This window comes from Poromitra crassiceps, assembly GCF_964638095.1.
Source record: "Poromitra crassiceps genome assembly, chromosome: 25".
NCBI lineage: Eukaryota > Metazoa > Chordata > Actinopteri > Beryciformes > Melamphaidae > Poromitra > Poromitra crassiceps.
The window spans coordinates 5,146,811-5,166,046 of record NC_139649.1 but is presented as its reverse complement, the minus strand read 5'-3'; the positions used below and the strand labels follow the sequence as shown (position 1 = coordinate 5,166,046).

The window sequence follows — 19,236 nt, the reverse complement described above, 5'->3', positions numbered from 1 at the left end:
GTTCTCTCATGTAAAGCCATAAAATATGACTGTAAGTGCCATTATTAATTATCATTAAGTCATAAAATATGACACAATTGTTTAATAATTTACAATAAATATCACCACAAATATTTGTCTTGTCTTTATTAATAGTTTAATTCATTTGAACAGGAAAGCAGTCAAAGCATCTGGTAGAAGTTATGTGCTTTTCTGTTAGGGATGATAGTCGGCGCCAAAAGGCCCAGACTGTCGTCTACTCAGTCACACCCATCAAAACATCTGAAGTGTCACATTAGATAGATAGATTTTTCAAGTGTCATTTTCTATGCTTTTGTTGACCCTTTTGTTTCATGATACAATGTTGAATCAATAATGTGTAAAGTGGGGGATTTCAAGTTTACTGATCAGCATCTAGTTTGTTTGTTTGGAAGGATTAAAATGAAAATGGCTTGGCTTTTCAGAAGTTATCCAGATATATTGCGGGGTTTTAATTTTTGCATCTCATATAGGCCTAGTGTACATTTTATCAAGCCACGTCCAAAGTGTGAGATCATAATAGTTTTGATTGACGTAGCATTCAAAATATGAAAGAAATTGAAATAGAAATCTGCACATTTGCACAAGTTTGTAAACTTTCAATACAAATGTGCAATCATTTTTTGCCTGTGTGATTGTTAAGCAGCAGTCCGGGCACAGCTTAACTAGGCTTGCCTAGTCTTGTTTAGTTTAGCTTATGTCCCTTCCGATAACATGGAGGGGGCGGGATTCAAGACCCATACGCAACCAGCCACCAGGGTGCGATCAAGATGTTTTGGCTTCACTTATGAAGATCCGCCATATTTTATACAGTCTATGATCAACAATGACAAGACATTATACAGGGGCAAGTGGACCCAGTTACATCCTCCCCGACTGAATCCACTTGCACACTAAATCGACAAAAATATAAAAGCTGTAGCCTAGCCAGAGAGAGAAGATTCATAGACAGAAATGAGTACAGGCCACCAATCAAAGACGACCATACAGCAAGCTCCACCAATCAAAGACATCGTCATTGATATTACATTGTCGAATTGTGGGTAGTGTAGTAGGCCTACTTCTCCATGACATCGAATAAAACATGTTTTAAAATAAACAAGGATGATATACAGATTTGTGATAAAAAGAAACTGAGCACACAACATAACCAGTACAAATATAAAGTATACATAAATGAAATAGAAAAGCTATATAGAATAAAATAGGCTACATGAAGAAAGTAAAATAGCTAGGGGTTTCCTCTATTAATTCAAAAGCATCAATAATGTTCAATAGTGTTGTTTCTGCTTTATTTTTCACAAGTTTGAGTGATTTGTGGTACAGTATAATTCTCTCATAAAAACCAACTATAGGACGAATCAGCGTGACGTCACTGCCACCCAAAAATGGCCCCCGCGGCAGTTAACTAGTATGAGTTGTGCCAAAAAAACGTTAATATCTCAAAAAGTATAGCTAGCCTACATCACGTCGCTTATATTTTGACATTCTGAGTTTTTAAATTGTAAACACGGTCAGCCGGCTAGAGTCAGATGCTCAAACTCATGGGTTCCATTGCCGTTGCCACCCAGTGACGCGGTTTGTTTACCAAAATGCGCTCGGCTGATCCCTCATATAGGGGGGGTCTCTTAATACATTTACATTTATGGACAAAGAACTTAGCATACCTAAAATAAATAAAGTATTAAACAAAAATTATGTTATTATGATTCCAAATGTAATATCATTTCTGGCAAATGGGGAGAGAGAAGGGATTTTGGATTCTAGCCAATCTCACACCATAAAAAGTATTGCTATAAATACCAAGGAAAAACAGGTAGTTTCCACTTCTTAATCACAGAATGCACAGCAGTTATGATCAACAGTGAACCTTTTTCTGGGGAGTTCTCATGAGGGATATAGGCTATCATTAAACACTTGAAGTGAAGCTGCTTTTGGGGGTAAAGGTAAGTTTAAGAAATTAATAGGACTACATTTTTTTAGAGTAGACTGGCAAAAGGTATGAGTTCCTGTCCTGCTGAACTATAAAACATTTGAATCGCTATAGCTCTTTCAAGTGGGCACTGTTTGTTTCCATTTTTCTCCCATGACATCATCAGTGACATCATTATTGACCAAAATCATGTCATAGACATGTGACATCGTTGTGATGTCATCAGTGAGTGATTGTGCGCCAATAGGGCAGTATGTGAACTGCAGGGCCAGCTCGGCGAGCTGCAGGGCGGGCGAGAACGGGCGAGCCTATCACCTACTATAATAAATGAAAGACAGACCAAATATTCTTCTCCAATGCAGTCATTGAAAAATAAAGACTTATTTCTAAAAAGAAGGAATCAACAATTTCAGATGGGAAAGTTGTGCGGTGTGAAATTGTATTTGTAAAGGTACAGTAGTTTTCCTAATAGGACGAATCAGCGTCACCTCACTTGACACGCAGAAATGTGCAACCCCGCGGCAGAGTACGAGTTGTGCCAAACAAACGTCAATATCTCAAAAACTAAACATCACATCGCTTATATTTTGACAGTCTGAGTGAGAGCAGAAGTAGCTCAAGAGTTTGATGTATAATATATACATTGTGTTAAGGTTGTGTGAACTGTCACAGTTTTTAAAATGTAAACAGAGTTACGGCTAGTCAGACACACAAGCCTCGCGCCACTTGGGCTCCATAGGGTTCCATTGCATTTGCCACCCAGTGACGCGGTTTGTTTACCAAAATGCTGCTCGGCTGATGATCCTTCGTATAGCCTCGTACAGTCTCGCTTGCCAGACTATCTCCGTTTCGCGCTGTACGTGCAGTATCAAGTTTGTCCAAGTGGGCTGCCGTAGCTAGCTTTTCCAAGATGGCGGACCGCTCGCGCATGCGCATAACCGACTTGTATAGGCGAAGTTCTCTTTTCATTTTAGGAAGGCGAATGAATTAGCCAATCGGAGAATCTGTTATTGGTCGTTGACAGCAACCAACGTATCCAGGAAGTGGCGAGATAGCCGACAAACAAGCTTCCGTTTCTGCACTCGTCAAGGTTTGCCGCGTTCAATGAGAATATTCCGTCGACATGAATCTTGGGTGAGTCTGTCTGTCTCTTTAGTTTTCAAAATTAAAGTCGCTCGCTAAACTGCGGACCGAGGCCGTCGCTGTGTCATTGTTGGATGGGGATTACAGCCAGCGACAAAACAGGGAGCAGCGTTTTGTCATAACTGGGAAAAACAACGTGCCGTACAAACAGTACTGTAGCCTACTGCTGTGTAACTGCAATGCATCCATGTTGCAATGGCAAGCTCCGCTTTTATTGTTATTTAGATTTGATAATGAATTGACGGCACAGTGGCTCAGTGGTTAGCACTTTTGCAATCACAGAAGGTTCCGGGTTCGAAACCCCGGCCCGTCCCAGGTCCTTTATGTGTGGAGTTTGCATGTTCTCCCCGCGTTCGTGTGAGTTACCTCCGGGGGGGTCCGGTTTCCTCCCACCACCAAAATAGGTGTTAATACTCCTGTCAGGCAGCTCAGCCATAGCGCCCGGGCGCTGCACTGCGGCTGCCCACTGCTCCTAGTTCTAGGAAGGTTCCTAGTAGAGGATGGGTCAAATGCAGTGCATGAATTTCCCCATGGGGATAAATAAAGGATAACTTAATTAAAGTTATTGAGATTTGGACACCTAAAGGACTGACTGACAACCACATAGATGTGATGTGATTCTGTGACAAAATGTGTCGACTGTCGAGGGAATCACACCTGTGACCCTCCAGTCACAGGACAGTCTCTAAAGTAGAGTAGTAGGTAGGTAGGTTAGGTAGGTAGGTAGGTAGGTAGGTTAGGTAGGTACTTGTATTCAAAGGCTGCACTTCACAGATAAATGAATTAACCCCGAAGCTTGCATTTCGGGTCGTTCCGTTTGATTGACCGGTCATAAAAGCATGGTTGGCAGCACAGGGAATTTACAACAATATCAAGATTATAGGCTATAACCTGCTGTCAACAGTTTTTAACCTCAATAAACACATCTAATATTTGACCGGAATTTATTCCAATTGTCCGGGAAACTGAAATCATGCCAGACACGTTGACCGCCTGAGCGGCACCGTATTTTTCTAGCGGCGAAACGCTGATGCCAGCTCTGATGTCTCCTCTCTTTGTGTGAACAGAGACGGCTTGCTGTTTGAACTTGACAATGGAAAACCCAGGCTGATTCTACTCAGTCATGGTAAGACGCTTCAGTTTTCTCATTTTTATTTCTCCAGGGAGCTCCATGCTCTTCCTCAGCCCCACCTTCACAATCACATTCATAGTTTTTCCACACAGTCACACAGTGAGCTGCCCAGTCTGTTGCTGAGGGGGCCAATGAGCAGGCAGCTCATTAGGTGTTAAGTGCCTTGCTCAAAGGTAACTCAGACCCCATTTACACCTGGTATCTATGACCCCATTACACCTGGCATTTAAAATGTGTTTTGGGTGATCAGATTGCAATGGGATAGTGCTTGACCACATGAAAGTACAGGTGTAAATGCACCCAAGCCGCATTGAAGACGGATATTGTGATCTGATCGGCCAAACCGATGGTGGTCAGGGACACATTGTGACCACATTGGACACAAATGTAAATGCAAACGCATTCTCAATCCACATACAGTCACCACTGTTTTTCTGCTGCTCTAATCTATGGCGTTTGCCTGATCCGATCGCAATCAGATCTCAATGTGGACACTGGAGACACATATTCCAGGTGTAAATCTAATCAGGTGTATGTGGTCAAGCACTATCCGATTGCAATCTGATCACCAAAAACACATTTTAATGCCCGGTGGTGTAAATGGGGTCTCAGAATGTATTGCTCTGATTTTTTCTGTTACTGGTCTCGAGATTCTAACTGGTGACCTGCTGCTACTGGATCCAAACCAGCTCCTCTATCCTGTGGGTTACTGCTGAACTTTTGCCTTGAAATGCAGAAGGTGATAGTGATAAAAAAATGCCAAGGAAAAAAAAGTGCAGCATAATTGATTGAGCAATATGAAAAGAATGCATATAAAATAATCTTGGGTGCAAATTTGCCAGGCTTGAGTCTTATTTGGCATGCATGTCTGATGCTAAAACAATTTTCTCATAAAATTGCAGCAGGTCTTGATGTTTTAGGCCAGAGAGAGAGATATACTTACTTTTGTACTTGGTTTCGCATGCATATCCTGCATCCATTTGGAGCGTGGGTCGGCATTGTTTGTTTTATGGTAATTGCAGCAACCCATGTTAAGGGCTTGCCCAGGGGTGGATTCGAACTGCCGACCTTTGGCTTGCGGGACGGACACGCTAACCACTGCACCAAGAGAGCTAGCTCCCTTGGCGGAGCTGATTAACGTGCCTTTATACTGGGGGAGTGAGTTTAACCAACCTACTCGCTACCACTCGGGACTCACGAGGACTCACATTCATTAGGTTACATATTTATGCTACAAACAGACGCATGATACAGTAATTAAAAGTAAGTAAATCTCTCCGCCCTTGCACCTATGGCAGTAATGGTAAATATAACCCACCGCTACGTGGGCTCAAAAGTCGCCCGTCCCGATCGCGACTCTTCTCGTCCCTGCCCCCTCAATGGTGGAATGAGCTCCCCCCTTCAGTCAGAATGGCCGAATCACTGCCAATCTCTCGGCGGAGACTAAAAACTCACCTTTTCAGGCTAAACCTGGGCCCTTCTTGAACTAACATCTTTTAACACCTTGATTGCCAGCGACGAGTGTAGTCGTCAAACACAATCCAGCTGTTCACTGCCAGCGACGAGTTGACTCGTCAAAAAAATCGTTTTTTTTTTTTTGACGGTGGGATGTGCATCGAACCCTTTTACATCTCTTATATAGGTATTGGACGTGTACAACGTGTACAACCCATTCCACCGACCCACTAAGTGGTGACAGTGCTTTCCTGACTAGAGGAAGGCAAGCAAAAAGCAGTGTGACTGAAGCCATTCTCATGAAGGTGGATTGGCGAAGGCGCTTTCATTTCGCGCTGATTGCTGGCGGTGCGGGATTGCAGATTTGCATAGTGGATTGCGGGTGGGACACACTTTGAAACACGCAGCATAAATATGACCAGAATCGCAAAAGCTTCATCAAAGCCCTCAACCAAAACTCCAAGAAGCGAGCGAGTCCATGCCGACTTCCTCAAACAGCGGCCGTGCAGACAGGCACAGGACAGCAGCAAAGCACTGAGACTGTGACGGCCGCTGCAGCCAAGAAGAGGGAGGAGTTGAAGCAACTCTCGCTCTCTCCCTCTCTCTCTCTCTCTCTCTCTCGCTCTCTCTCTCTCCCTCCCTCCCTCTCTCTCTCTCTCTCTCTCTCTCCCTCTCCCCCTCTCACTAGGATTAAACCTAGTGCGTCTCCCTCCCGAGAGGGAGGGAGAGAGAGAGAGAGGGAGGGAGAGCGAGAGGGAGGGAGAGAGAGAGAGAGAGAGAGAGGGAGGGAGAGCGAGGGGAAGGGAGAGAGAGAGAGAGAGCGAGAGAGCGAGAGGGGGAGGGAGAGAGAGAGAGAGAGAGAGCCAAAAATGAATGGTTAAAGTGACAGTTCTATCGAATTTCACAAAAAGCCGTTTATCTCTGAATATTTTTTCTGACGCTAAAACCATGCTGTATTCAACTGCTAATGCTTACATAACTACTAACTCTACAAACTAACTCTTTTATACAGAGAAAGTACACATTCTATTAGTACTTTTGAGATATTGTATGTTCACAAACTCCAAGCAGAAAATAATCCTCGGCTCTTGTAAAATGAGCCACAATCCTCAAAAAACGGCTTGGCAGAAGCTACCTACAGCAAGAAAAAAACGGCTGGCAGTCAATGTGTTAATAAATAAAAAAAAAACTACTAATGCTACATGTTACTTATTCCTTCTCAAACTACTTCCTACATGGTGCTAGTCTATCAAAATATCTTGGCTGTCATTGATTGTGTTGCATAGTGGTTTTCTGTACTGTTGACAAATTGTGATATTGTAAGTCGCTTTGGACAAAAGCGTCTGCTAAATGTAATGTAATGTAATGTAATATAAGCCAGTGAGTATGTGTTTGGAACCGCTGTTCACTATTAGGTCTTTCCTCCACTACAGGCGCTGAGAGGAATCCAATTAAGGTAGGAAACATCTGCCTGACAATTTGGATCAATTATCAAATCAGATCAATTCTACACTGATATATACAGTGACCAGATTAGCCACACCTTATGTGCTTTAAAGCCTAAATATGTACTGTATATGTTAGACTGGACTAATTGGGTAATTAGTAACAGCTGCATCAATTAACTCAGCCAATCACAAAGAACAGCAGAACACATAATGACAATGGATTTACTTTCAGCAAGTCAATGGCTAGTGGCGTTCACATATGGCAATCAAGTTGTATGCTCCAGTGTCTGTCCAGTGTCAGAAATAATAGCCATTGAAAAACAGAATTGCACTGGTATTCTCCTAGTAAAGTTTCATGTGATCTAAATATATTGTAATGTGATCCCAGCTGCCCTCCAGGCCCAGAGCGGAGAGCATCCTGAGCTGCAGACAGGAGGAGCAGCCAGTCAGGCGGCAGGCAGGCAGGCGCCGGGAGCCCAGGAGCAAGGCAGCTTCCTCCGCTCTGACCTCATCCACTGCCACCACAAAGTCACCGACCAATCCCACGGCAGAGAACAGCGCCAGAGCTGCGCACAAGGTAAGTCTCAAAGTGATTATCAAATCAAAGAATCACAATCACAATTACTTTTATTGCCACAAACAATACGCAAGATTACATACGAGGAATTTGTCTTAATGTCTGGATGCAGCGTAGCGGTCATGTCAGTATTCAGAGATAAAGAAATGGGAAAAACAACAAAAAGACAATCACAACGTTGCAAGTGCAGTCCAAATATACAGTATATACACAAGTGGAGGAGTGTTCAGTAGCCATAAAATATGAATTTACAATGAATTTACATGAATTTACAGTCCGAGTTAAATAGGCGTTAAATAGGCAGTGAATTTACAGTCCGAGTTAAATAGGCATTAAATTAAATATGCGTTACAGTCTAAGTGGTGCACAATGTAGTTAGCAAGAGTCATCTAAATGGTGTAAAGTTCTGGTAGAAGAAGCAGCTATAATACTTTAAGTAACGAGTGAAGTCCAACGGCAAACTGACGTTTGGGGGGCCGGGGCTCATGAGGGGGGGCTCATGTCACTGGAGGGGATTCAGCGGAGTTCAGGAGGAGGTAGTGGGGTTTTGTGGGGGGTGTTGGTGAGGTCCTTGTTGGAAGGGGCTTACGGGCCTTGTTGGTGAGGCCGATGGCGGTTGGGAAGAAGCTGTTCTTGTGGCGAGAGGGTCTGGTCTTCACAGACCTCAATCTCTTGCCGAGGAGGGAGTGTTTTGAAGAGCTCATGGTCAGGGTGGGATGGGTCGGCCATGATTTTACGAGACTGCTTCAGTAATCTGGCTGTGTGCAGAATGCAGAGCGTTGAAGTCAATACGAGACCGATCTTCCCAAGATGTCTTGGAGAGGAGGAACAGCTTTCCAGGTTGAGATGGAGTTGAAGAGCAGAGAACATGGAGTATTGTAGGGCTGCACCCAACGACAATTTTTCTAATGATGGATTATTTTTTCGATTTATTCAAATGATTTTTTAAATTACTCAATAACAATTCATTTACACAAAATCAATTTAAAAAATGTGTCTAATTAATATTTCAATATTATATTCAATCATCTTCTCTTAAAAAAGTTCAACATAAAATCTCTCCCAAATGAATGAAAGCAAGAGCTTGTTCAGTTCTGGGCTGTGCGTGAATTTTGGGTCCTTTTGTGGAAAAAGTCCTCCACACTAATTTGCCTCATCCTGAAAGAGACACATGGAGCACGTTAGAGTAATGATAATGGCACATTTTAAAATGATATTAATATGCAGAAAGGTACAAAAGGCACGCACATCCAACGATACAAAGTTAAAACCAGGTGCAGGACCCAAGTGCAAGTAGAGATTTAAAAAAGTAATAGAATCTGCACACTGGCCAGTGGCCAACGCTGCTCCCAACTGTTTATTCAGTTGTTACCACAAGCCTTGTGACATTTCGGGGCAAAGCCCTTCCTCCATCTGAGGAAACGTCACACGCTTGTGGTAACAACTGGATAAACCTTTGGGAACAGCATTTGCCTGTGTGCGGATTTTCCTACTTTTTTTTTTAAATCTCATGATATTAATATGCCCCATTTGTCAGATGCCTGATCAGAAATATAGTGGACCTCAAACTCAAAAGGAGTGCTGACAGATTCATGTAATTATCACTGTATGAACCCTTTCCTAAACTGGATAATCAGTATTTTTTCCTGAGTACTTGACTTAAAACATAAGTAGATTTGTTTGATCACACTGGAGTAATATGCAGTTAAGATAATCACTGGTAACTGAATGTTCTCATTAGTATGGGGGCAAGGAAAGCTGATCATCAATTTAAGTGACTTAACGTTATTACTAACAAACACGCTCCACGTGTTGATAATCCTAATAGTGTCATATCATGCTTGGACAAATAGTATGTTAAACGGGACTTACCGGTAAATGTACATAAGGTTTATTTAACATTTGAACATAGCATTTCCCATAGGCTATTTATTTTTGACGTCTGCTTTGGACAGGATTGAACACATCTCTTAGCCTATTCATGTTGACTGGAGTGACACCTCTTCCCTCCCTTTAATCATCTTTGTAGTGCATGGATCAGGCAGTGGCAGGAGTTGCATGTGTGCAGTCTATATGGATTTGTTGAGGTTTCTGTTATGCCATGTCGACACTTCCTACAGATTTGCTGCCTCCTCAAATTACTCAGATGCAGGTTTTGCTTGGCAGGACAGATCTGATCTCAATGAGGACCACGAGAATGCATTAACAATACCAGGTGTAAAAGCCAAGATAGTTTATTATCCAGATAATGTGTCTGGCTAGAGATCGCATTTTAATACCAGGTGTAAATGGGGTGTCAGTTACCTAGCAGTTAATTTCCCTTCTAGTACTAATATTTGGGCAGCCTGCCCAGATAAATTAACTGCCTTCCGGTACATTATTAAAGGTAATCACAACTGCCATGGAAACTGTGGTATGATTGCTTTAAAATCATTGAAGGGGACAAGAACTTCATTGAAGGGGACAAGAACTTCTAGTTACTTGGCAAGGCTGGTGACACCAGCCTTGCCAAGTCTATTTAAAACTAACCAGTGCTGAGCCTGTGATACGATACTTTATTTACTTGATTTAAAAATAAGCAGAGATGAGAGAGGTACAAGGGGAGCTTCAGAAGCACAGCCTTCATCAAGACAAGTTCAACCAGTTCATTTTTTATTGTGTCATTCGATCAAATGCCGTCGCTTGTGGGTGAGGGAAATGCACGGCGGTTGCAGCTTGAGAGCCAATCACAGAAGAGCAGCCTCGTTACAGTGGTGAGTGTGATGATACTTATAGCATAATGAAACTAGAAGACCGCTCAGGCATCCATTCCCACCAACCACGTCAAGCTAGCTTGTCGTGGCTTGAAGCGGGCTAATAAAGGCTGTTTTATGGTTATGAGACAAGTGTCTGTCAACAGTGTCTTAAGACACATACTTAACTTATGTCTTTTTTACAGCATTTTTCTCTTAAGACACTGTCGACAGACACTTGTCTCACAACCATAAAACAGCCTTAAAGTCGAGATGAAATGAAAAATGACTTTTTATCTATTTTAGATCACATTTCCCAAGTGGTTCAGCCCCAATACATGTAGTTAAATTGCCAGGAGTCCCTTGTCGCCAAAACATTAGAGCTCTTACATTGGCAGCCCAGTAGTAGTGCCTAAACACTGGTAAGGCCAGCCGTAAATCGGCATTTTAACGGTGAATGGGGAATGACTTGCTTTTGCAGCCAGCCTCAAGTGGCCATTCAAGGAACTGCAGTTTTTGCTACTCCCGCATTGGCTTCAGCTGTCCAAACCTAAACTCCACCCTCGGCGGAAACGCAGTGAACCGGGTGATCATGCTAACCTGTGTGTGTGTGTGTGTGTGTGTGTGTGTGTGTGTGTGTGTGTGTGTGTGTGTGTGTGTTGAAGGTGAATTCAGACAGACTCAAACACACTACCTCCGTCCAGTCCTCCAGAACCAATGGAAAAGCAGGACAGCTTCAGAACACTGTGACTCGAGCCAATGGCAAGGCTGGGCTAAAGGATACGCTGGCCAATGGGGAGGCAGAGTTGAAGGAGAGCGTGGTATGTCTGACTAATGAGCAGCTACAGCAGATCCTCAACACTGTCCAGACCTCCGACAGCAGCTGGCACCCCCTCGAGGACCAGAAGACCCAGGGTAACAATACTACTACTACTACTACTATTATTACTACTACTACTACTACTACTACTACCACTATCACTGCTACTACTACTAATAATATTAATAGTGGTCGACCGATATGAGTTTTTCAATGGCCGATGCAGATATATTTAGAGAGCAGGGCGGCCACTGACCGATATAATATATAATGCGGATAGCTGTTATCTGCATTGTCTCTGTTTGCTTAAAGGGGGACGGACCCCCCCCAGATTTCTTGCAAAACGGTATTCTACTTGATTTGAAAACTCTGCAGGCAAGATGGCCGCCTATACTCCCTTCTGTACCCTGACAGAATAAACTATCATAACTTGGCCAATAAGTATGTAAGATACAAAATAAAACAAATTGTAATGTCTTTATTTGTTGTAGAATGCAGAGGACATGTAACTGTTTAGTTAAACTCGCATTCCAGGAATATTGTATTTACTGCGCTGCTCTAAAGATAACGTAGTTGGCTCGAGCCTGTTTCGTCCTGGAACCCACTCGCTTTGCACCAGAACACAATCGATTTGGGGGTGGAACACGCCAGGATTGGCCAACGCCAACGCCAGTGCCCAGAACTGTCAAATCAAATCATCGACAGAGACGCTATGGCCCGCCTCCCAGTATTTTCAGTGTATGAGAGATAGAGAACGATAAATGATAAATATAGCCACGTTATAAACAACAAACTAAAGCTGGTGATCCGTATGGAAACAGTGTTACTCGAAATGGTTAAAAGTTATATCAATTTGGTCATTCAGTGGCGTTTTACTGCCATGTAACATAACTAGCTAGCCACTAACATTAGCCACAGTAGGTGATTACCATGATGCATTGCTCTTGGGCTCGTGCCGCGTGAACTACAGTAATAATCACATGAAAAAAAAAAAATCACATGAGTGGGGCACGCGCAAATACCACCATGACATAACGATGTACCAAATCGCCCATTCATTTGAGGGCACAAAAAAAGCAGGGTTGAACCCATAGATGGCTCTTATGCTGCTGAAATGATAGGGGTTTGTAAAATTGTAACAGATTGGTCTCAAATGTGGAGATTTTGACCAGAATCCTTCACATACCACCCCAAAAGCCATATATATTGGTTAAAAGCTGAAAAAAAGTGTTTTGGGGGTAAGTTACACTTTAAAGGTCCTATTTTATTTTATGTTTTATGGCTCCTGCGTCTTTAAAACATGGTTATGAATTTTGTTGCAAAAAGAAAACTCAAATCCAGCCTCTGTGGGAGTAAATTCAGCACATTCCTCTGTCTGCTAGGAGACCACAGAGACGCTAACCCTGGCTCCTCAGTGAGCGAGGCAGGAGGAGGAACCTCACAGGATAAAGACAACAGGTGAGGACTCGGAGCTCACCTGAGGATGGATTTCTACAACAATTTTGTGCTGCATGCAAAAAAAAGTTTGGTGAATCCCATGTAGAATACTTTTTTATTTTATTCTTATTTTTTAGAATCACATTCAAATTGTTTTCCAACATTTCAGTTGGAGCAAAAATTTAAAAAATAACATAGGGAGGGGGTAAATGATTTTTGATCCCCCCCCCCCTCCATCTTTATTTTTTGTTTTTGCTCCAAGTGAAATGTTTTATGGTCACTCACGATTCAGTAGGACACGGGTTGGCTTGGTTCCAGCCTTAAAACTTTTTATATAAGGATTTTGTCGAAATGTCGACACGACAGTGGAGAAGTGTCTGTGCGCGGCTTCAATCTCCAGCTATAGGCAACCATACCTTCATCTCTCTCCCACACCTGGCACCTGCGTCTCTGCCAGGCTCCTGCACTCACTCCTCCAAGAGCGTTAAGGCTCCTATTTGGCTTTATTTGTGCTAAGCATTTTGATTCAATTCCTCATATAGCAATTTAGAGCACTTTATACCTCCTCTAAATTGACTCTACGTAGTAAGAGTCAAAGCTCTTGTCGGGTGGTTCTTCACCTCCACATTGTGCCTTAAAACCATTGAACGCACACCTACTCGATCATCCCGTTTATACCGTGGTCATTTGCAAACAATATAAACTATAATTATTTGCAAATTCTTGTTGAAAGTTTTGCACTCAAAATCAAAAGTTAGTGAAGCAAGAGCTTACCATTATGACAAGGAATGATTATAGTCCCTTTTCCAACCAACAGTATGTCCCCAAAATTAGTGTTATTTTGTTTTTGGCAGAGAGTCTCTTACTATATGAACTGACCATTCATCTCATCCTTCCAAATTCCAATCATGGAAACCCTCATTAGTGTTTTGCTTGCACCTTGCGTTTACCCTGCCTTTTCCACACACAATGGCCCCTGTGAAAAGGGTCTATTTAGAACGGCGATTAAACTCGAGCCGAACTACGTGTGCAACAGACGACTTTAACGCACACCTGCCAGCCAATCAGAAAAGAGTATTCACCCAGACCACATGGTATAATATATTTCATTGGCAAGCGTGATGACTGTAAAAAAAGATGCCTCCCAGAAATGTTTGACTGTACCCCCTTCCCCCAGTTTGGCCCTGCTAACATGGTATAAGTACATGATGGAGTACATGATACAGACCTGTCACTGGGACTGCCAGGGTGTATTAACAGTGTGTGGTACATGATGGAGTACATGATACGGACCTGTCACTGGGACTGCCAGGGTGTATTAACAGTGTGCGGGCTAAAGCTTTTCTTGGAGTTTATAGTTGTGAAGTGTGAGTTTACATTGGAGTGTCTTATCTGGCCTGAGCAGGTCGCCTGGGTGTCTGTCCAGCTGGCTGGAGGAGCCACACACAGACAGCAGGTCACCTGGGTGTCTGTCCAGCTGGCTGGAGGAGCCACACACAGACAGCAGGGCTGCCCTGGACGCCAAGAAGGCTCAGTGGAGGAGAGAGCTAGGTACACGCACGCAGACACGCACACACACACACACACACACACACACACACACGCGCGCATTTGTATAACTATATTTGTGAGGACTTTCATTAGGCATTTTCAGACAGTTCTGGGGACTCCCTGAGAGGAACTGCCCACTGGGGAACTCCCCTGAGAACGACATACCTTAATATTCATACCCATAAATGCTATTAAATGATATACAGTCCATTTTTGTGTACAAGTGATCCCAACAAGAGTGTGTGTGTGCGTGTGTGTTTCAGATGAGCAGGTAACCTTGGAGCAGCAGCAGAATTTGGCACCTGGCAGGCTCCAGGTATGGTGGATATTTGACCTTTGACCTGGGCATTTTTGCCTTTATTTAGATAGGACAGGAGGCACTAGGCTGACAGAAAAGGTGTGGAGAGAGAGGGGATGGCATGCGGCAAAGGACCTTGGGTCGGATTAGAACCCGCGTCGACCGCGCGAAGGACGGAGCCTCTGTGGTACGCGTGCTACCAGGTGAGCCACCAGGATGCACCGCCCAGTCTATTTTTGACGGAAGCTGCTTCAAGTCGCGTCAAGCAGCACAGAGCAGATCAAGCTGGCAGGAAGTCAGTCACAGGAAAGGCATAGAGAATCTGGTGAATTTTCAAAATAATAAAGCTCCTGCTACCTGGCACTGTATGTAACTAAAATACAGCCACAAATCAATTATTTTAACAATGTCATTCATACCTGGTCTTAAGTGTGCCTGTAGGCTACAGCACAACATTGTCTTCAATACATAAACTGTGGCAGTGCCACGATATGGTCACGGCCGGAAAAACAGTTAATCAATATAATCAATGTATAGAAATTTAAACTATACCTTTCTGAAACACACAACAGTAATATTTGGGCTGTGTCAATACGGCGACAATTAGCAAGACGAGCAACGGAAATACCGCGATTTACTTTCAGAATAAAGGCATTTATTTATTTTGAAAGCCATGAATCAGAAGACCTACTTTTACATTCTGGCTGACTTGACGCTTGTGCACTAAGTGTTTCTTTTTTCTTTTTTTTCTGTTTGCATATTCCGTCATTTGGCTTCCATTGGGCACAATGTAAAGACAATTTAAAGAATTTAAGGTCAGATTTCAGCCTGTGGGAACTGAAGCACTGACATCCGTTATCAAGGGTCGAAAAATAGAGTTTCCAGCAGGTGTGCTATTTATACTGTATCGCTTGCCATTCACAGCTGATCCGATAAAAAGCCATGGCGGTTGGATGGTTGTTCTATCGGCTTTTAGACCAAAATAAAAGCCGGTAGGTTGTGGATATTAGTGGTTTTTTGTGCCTATCTTAAAGGGGCTTTACTGTATGGAGTTAGTGCACCTGGCTATGCAGTATTTTCTCCTCCCTCCTGCGTCGACTCGTCTCCTCCCTCTGTCGGTCCAGCTGTAGTTGTCATAGACTGTGCTCCATAGTTGATTGCTCTATTGCTGACAAAAATGTGTTATTGTGACGGCTCGTGAAAGCCTCTTTGACGCTGCATCTTGATAGGCTGTCTTGCTCTATTTCCGCGTCTGATTGGTCCATTTCAACCTCGCACCCCCTGCCGCTGGAACCGCCCAGCGTTTCGCTGTCGCAGACTAGAGGCGGCTTGTCTCCGAGCGGCTTCACGCTCGCGGGGCGGGACTAGGGCGGGACCTTTCGTTAAAGCTACCCAATGACAGCTCTTCCTACACATTTCGTCCCCCCACCCTCCTGTGTACCTCGACCTGAAAACGTTTCTACAGGCTACAGCTCCAAGCTGGAAGCTGGTTTCCACGCCCACAAAATGCTGCGACAAGGCGGAAAAGCGATTTTGCCATTGTAGATCGCTTTGGATAAAAGCGTCTGCCAAATGATGTAATGTAATGTAACGTAACGTAATGTAGTGAATGGTGTTGTGTGCAGGAGGTGCTGAGCGTGGAGAGGAGGGAGGAGCAGAGGAGACGCTGGCTGGACGAGCTGCACCGACAGAGGGAGGAGACGGGTCGACGCAGGAGGGAGGAGAAAATACTGCATAGCCAGGTGCAGTACACACAGGAGGGAGGAGAAAATACTGCATAGCCAGGTGCAGTACACACAGGAGGGAGGAGAAAATACTGCATAGCCAGGTGCAGTACACACAGGAGGGAGGAGAAAATACTGCATAGCCAGGTGCAGTACACACAGGAGGGAGGAGAAAATACTGCATAGCCAGGTGCAGTAGACACAGGAGGGAGGAGAAAATACTGCATAGCCAGGTGCAGTACACACAGGAGAAACTAACTAAGAAACTAAGTAGCTAGCATGTCTATGTTGACATCAGTGTCTTTGCTGGCTAGTTAGCCTTCTAAAAAGGCTCAATTATGCTCAATGATAAATACGGATACGGACGGGGCCTTCTGTCTGCGTATATTCTGTGCATAATTCTGCATGTTTTCTGAAAGCTTACTGTATACGGATGAAATGGAGCAGTACCACACAGACACACACACACTCACTCACTCACTCACTCACTCACTCACTCACTCGCACTCGCACTCTCAAACACTCACACTCTCTCTCTCTCTCACACACACACACACACACACACACACACACACACACACACACACACACACACACACACACACACACACACACACACTTGACTCTACTGCCCACTAGTGGGTGCATTGCTTAACTAACATGATACCAACGTGAAAGATGCATGGAAGTATGTGGGCAGTGCCGGTTACATCGCTTGAAACGGACGTGTTCATTTTCGTATGAAAATGGAGCATAAATGAGCCATAAGGCTGCATGTCTGTACAGTGCCTTATCCTCAGTCAGTGCCAGCATGTCCTCGCTAAAAGCAACCAGATGCGTCCTCAAGGAACACAAAAGGCAGCCGCACCAGACAAGCGCTGGAGCTGGCGTTTTTTTCCCTCAGAGCGCAGAAATAGGATGTTGTATAGATAATCATTGAATTTCCGTTACTGTAACAGCGATCATAAAGGCAGTATGGATAATACCGGACATGTATTGGAAATATCTACCATCTGTTAAGCCTTGCTTGTTCTACAACACTGTATTGTTAGTGCTGCTAGAAGTGCTAACGTAAGCTAGCAGCATGCCCGGGCGTAATCACATTGTGATTTCCATCTCTTTCTCAAGTGGGCCACACACACACACACACACACACACACACACACACACACACACACACACACACACATTCACACCTTTCCATCCATCTCAACAGAATTGAGCAAACTGTTAATTTCCTTTTACGTTTTTTATTTATTTATTATTTTTTCACGGGGAACTGATCCATCCACCAGGTTTGTTCAGGTGAACTGAGCTGATTCTTCTCAAGCTATAAACCAGAGTGTTTTGGAGTAGAGAGAGACTAGGGCTAAAGACAGACACTTTTCCAGTATAGATTTGTAACATGACTGTAAAGCATACTGTGTAGGAAAGGCTTGGTGTTACAGACCAGCACTGATGTTTGTAATGAACAATCTCCCTCTCTCTCTCTCTCCAGACAGAGGACCATGAGCGCTGGGCCATGCACTTTGACTCGCTGCAAATTAAGCCTTTTGTCCAGGCTTCAACCCTGTCTGTCCTACCCCCGGCGGCTCTGTCCACCCTACCTCCAGCCCCAGCCCCAGCCCCAGCCCCAGCCGGGGGTCTGGACAGAGGGGGGGAGTGGGAGGTGGGGTCCCTGGTCTGGGAGGCCATGAGCAGCTGTGGAGGAGAGAGTGTAGGCCGAGCCAGCGTGGATACGACCACCGGATATCCAGCCAGGTAGGATGGAGCGAGGGAGGGAGGAGTGGATGAAAGGAGAGAACTTCAACTTTATCATGTCCCTGAAGGGAAATTGGTTTTGCAGCAAGAAGTACAATACATAAAAGACATAAACATACACAACAATAAGGGGGGGGGTCCTAAATACAGTGGACTAGAAGGCCAACCACTAGTCATTGGTGTCCAACCTTCACAGTGTGCAAAGTCACAACAGCAATAACAACTACACATTTACAAGACAGGTGAAATAAACAGCAGCAGAATATGACCATGTAGAATACAAGGGTAAAGTGCATGGAGACCAGACCAGAAGGAGGGGGATATGAGTGCATGGATGGAGGAATGGATAGTTGAAAGGATGCATTGGATGATCTGTTTGCTTATCTCATGATATGACTCCATACCATAGAGCAGTCATTCCCAAACACTGGGTCGGGCCCCACTGGTGGGTCGCAGGATATTTTATTTGGGTCACCCAAATAAATGAGCAAAATTTATTCCAGAGTCCATTTAAAATGAGTACCGTATATTGTTTTACTGATGAGAGAAAATAAAAACAATGAGATCACCTGTTATAAAGTACAGTATATCTAAAGGAAGGCTTTGCGGATTTTCAACCCACTTTGTATCATTACAATGTCGGTAATATATGCAAAAGGCTCTGCAGTTTACTCCAGGCACTTCTGTCTCAGAATGAGGCGAAAAGCAAATTTGTATATATTCTGCACATCCCTACTTAAGATTTTTTGATTGAACCCTATCATCCTAGTATCAATCACTTTGAATCATGTCCAACACCAAAACATGGCAAGTTTCAGTCCTTGAATTTCACCCAAACAAGTCCTTGAATGTCATTGAAAAGTCCTTTAATTTCATGTCCAAGACAGTACGTGTGGAATGTACATGAATAGATTTGTGTTTTTGTTTGTGCAGCCACCTGAGAACCATGACAGCCCTGCTGGACCCCACTCAGATAGAGGAGAGAGAGAGGAGGAGGCTCAAACAGCTGGAGCACCAGGTAAGAGGAGAGAGGAGCCGTGAAGAGGGGAGTCTGGACAGAGGGCTAAAGATGCAGTGGAACAATGCAATATGTAATAACACTGCATTATGTGTGGTGGTTATTACAAAATGTGGGAGTTGCACTTTTTTTATGATGGTTATTTTGTAATAACCACCGCAATATGCAATGATTTATTAGAAAGTGTGG

The 19,236-nt window shown here is 43.8% G+C and overlaps 1 protein-coding gene across 1 annotated transcript in view; it reads left to right on the top strand.

Moving 5' to 3' along the window:
- Positions 1 to 3,074: 3,074 nt before the first annotated feature.
- ccdc66 (coiled-coil domain containing 66) overlaps positions 3,075 to 19,236 on the top strand; it is a gene marked incomplete at its 5' end in the record, with an annotated part of 36,959 nt that continues 20,797 nt past the window's right edge. The window contains 10 exons of the mRNA XM_083661005.1: positions 3,075 to 3,085; positions 4,162 to 4,220; positions 7,518 to 7,706; positions 11,168 to 11,353; positions 12,641 to 12,716; positions 14,101 to 14,246; positions 14,510 to 14,562; positions 16,170 to 16,286; positions 17,767 to 18,029; positions 18,963 to 19,047. Of these exons, the coding sequence (XP_083517131.1) occupies positions 3,075 to 3,085; positions 4,162 to 4,220; positions 7,518 to 7,706; positions 11,168 to 11,353; positions 12,641 to 12,716; positions 14,101 to 14,246; positions 14,510 to 14,562; positions 16,170 to 16,286; positions 17,767 to 18,029; positions 18,963 to 19,047 (1,185 nt within the window). The remainder of the gene's footprint in view (positions 3,086 to 4,161; positions 4,221 to 7,517; positions 7,707 to 11,167; positions 11,354 to 12,640; positions 12,717 to 14,100; positions 14,247 to 14,509; positions 14,563 to 16,169; positions 16,287 to 17,766; positions 18,030 to 18,962; positions 19,048 to 19,236) is intronic.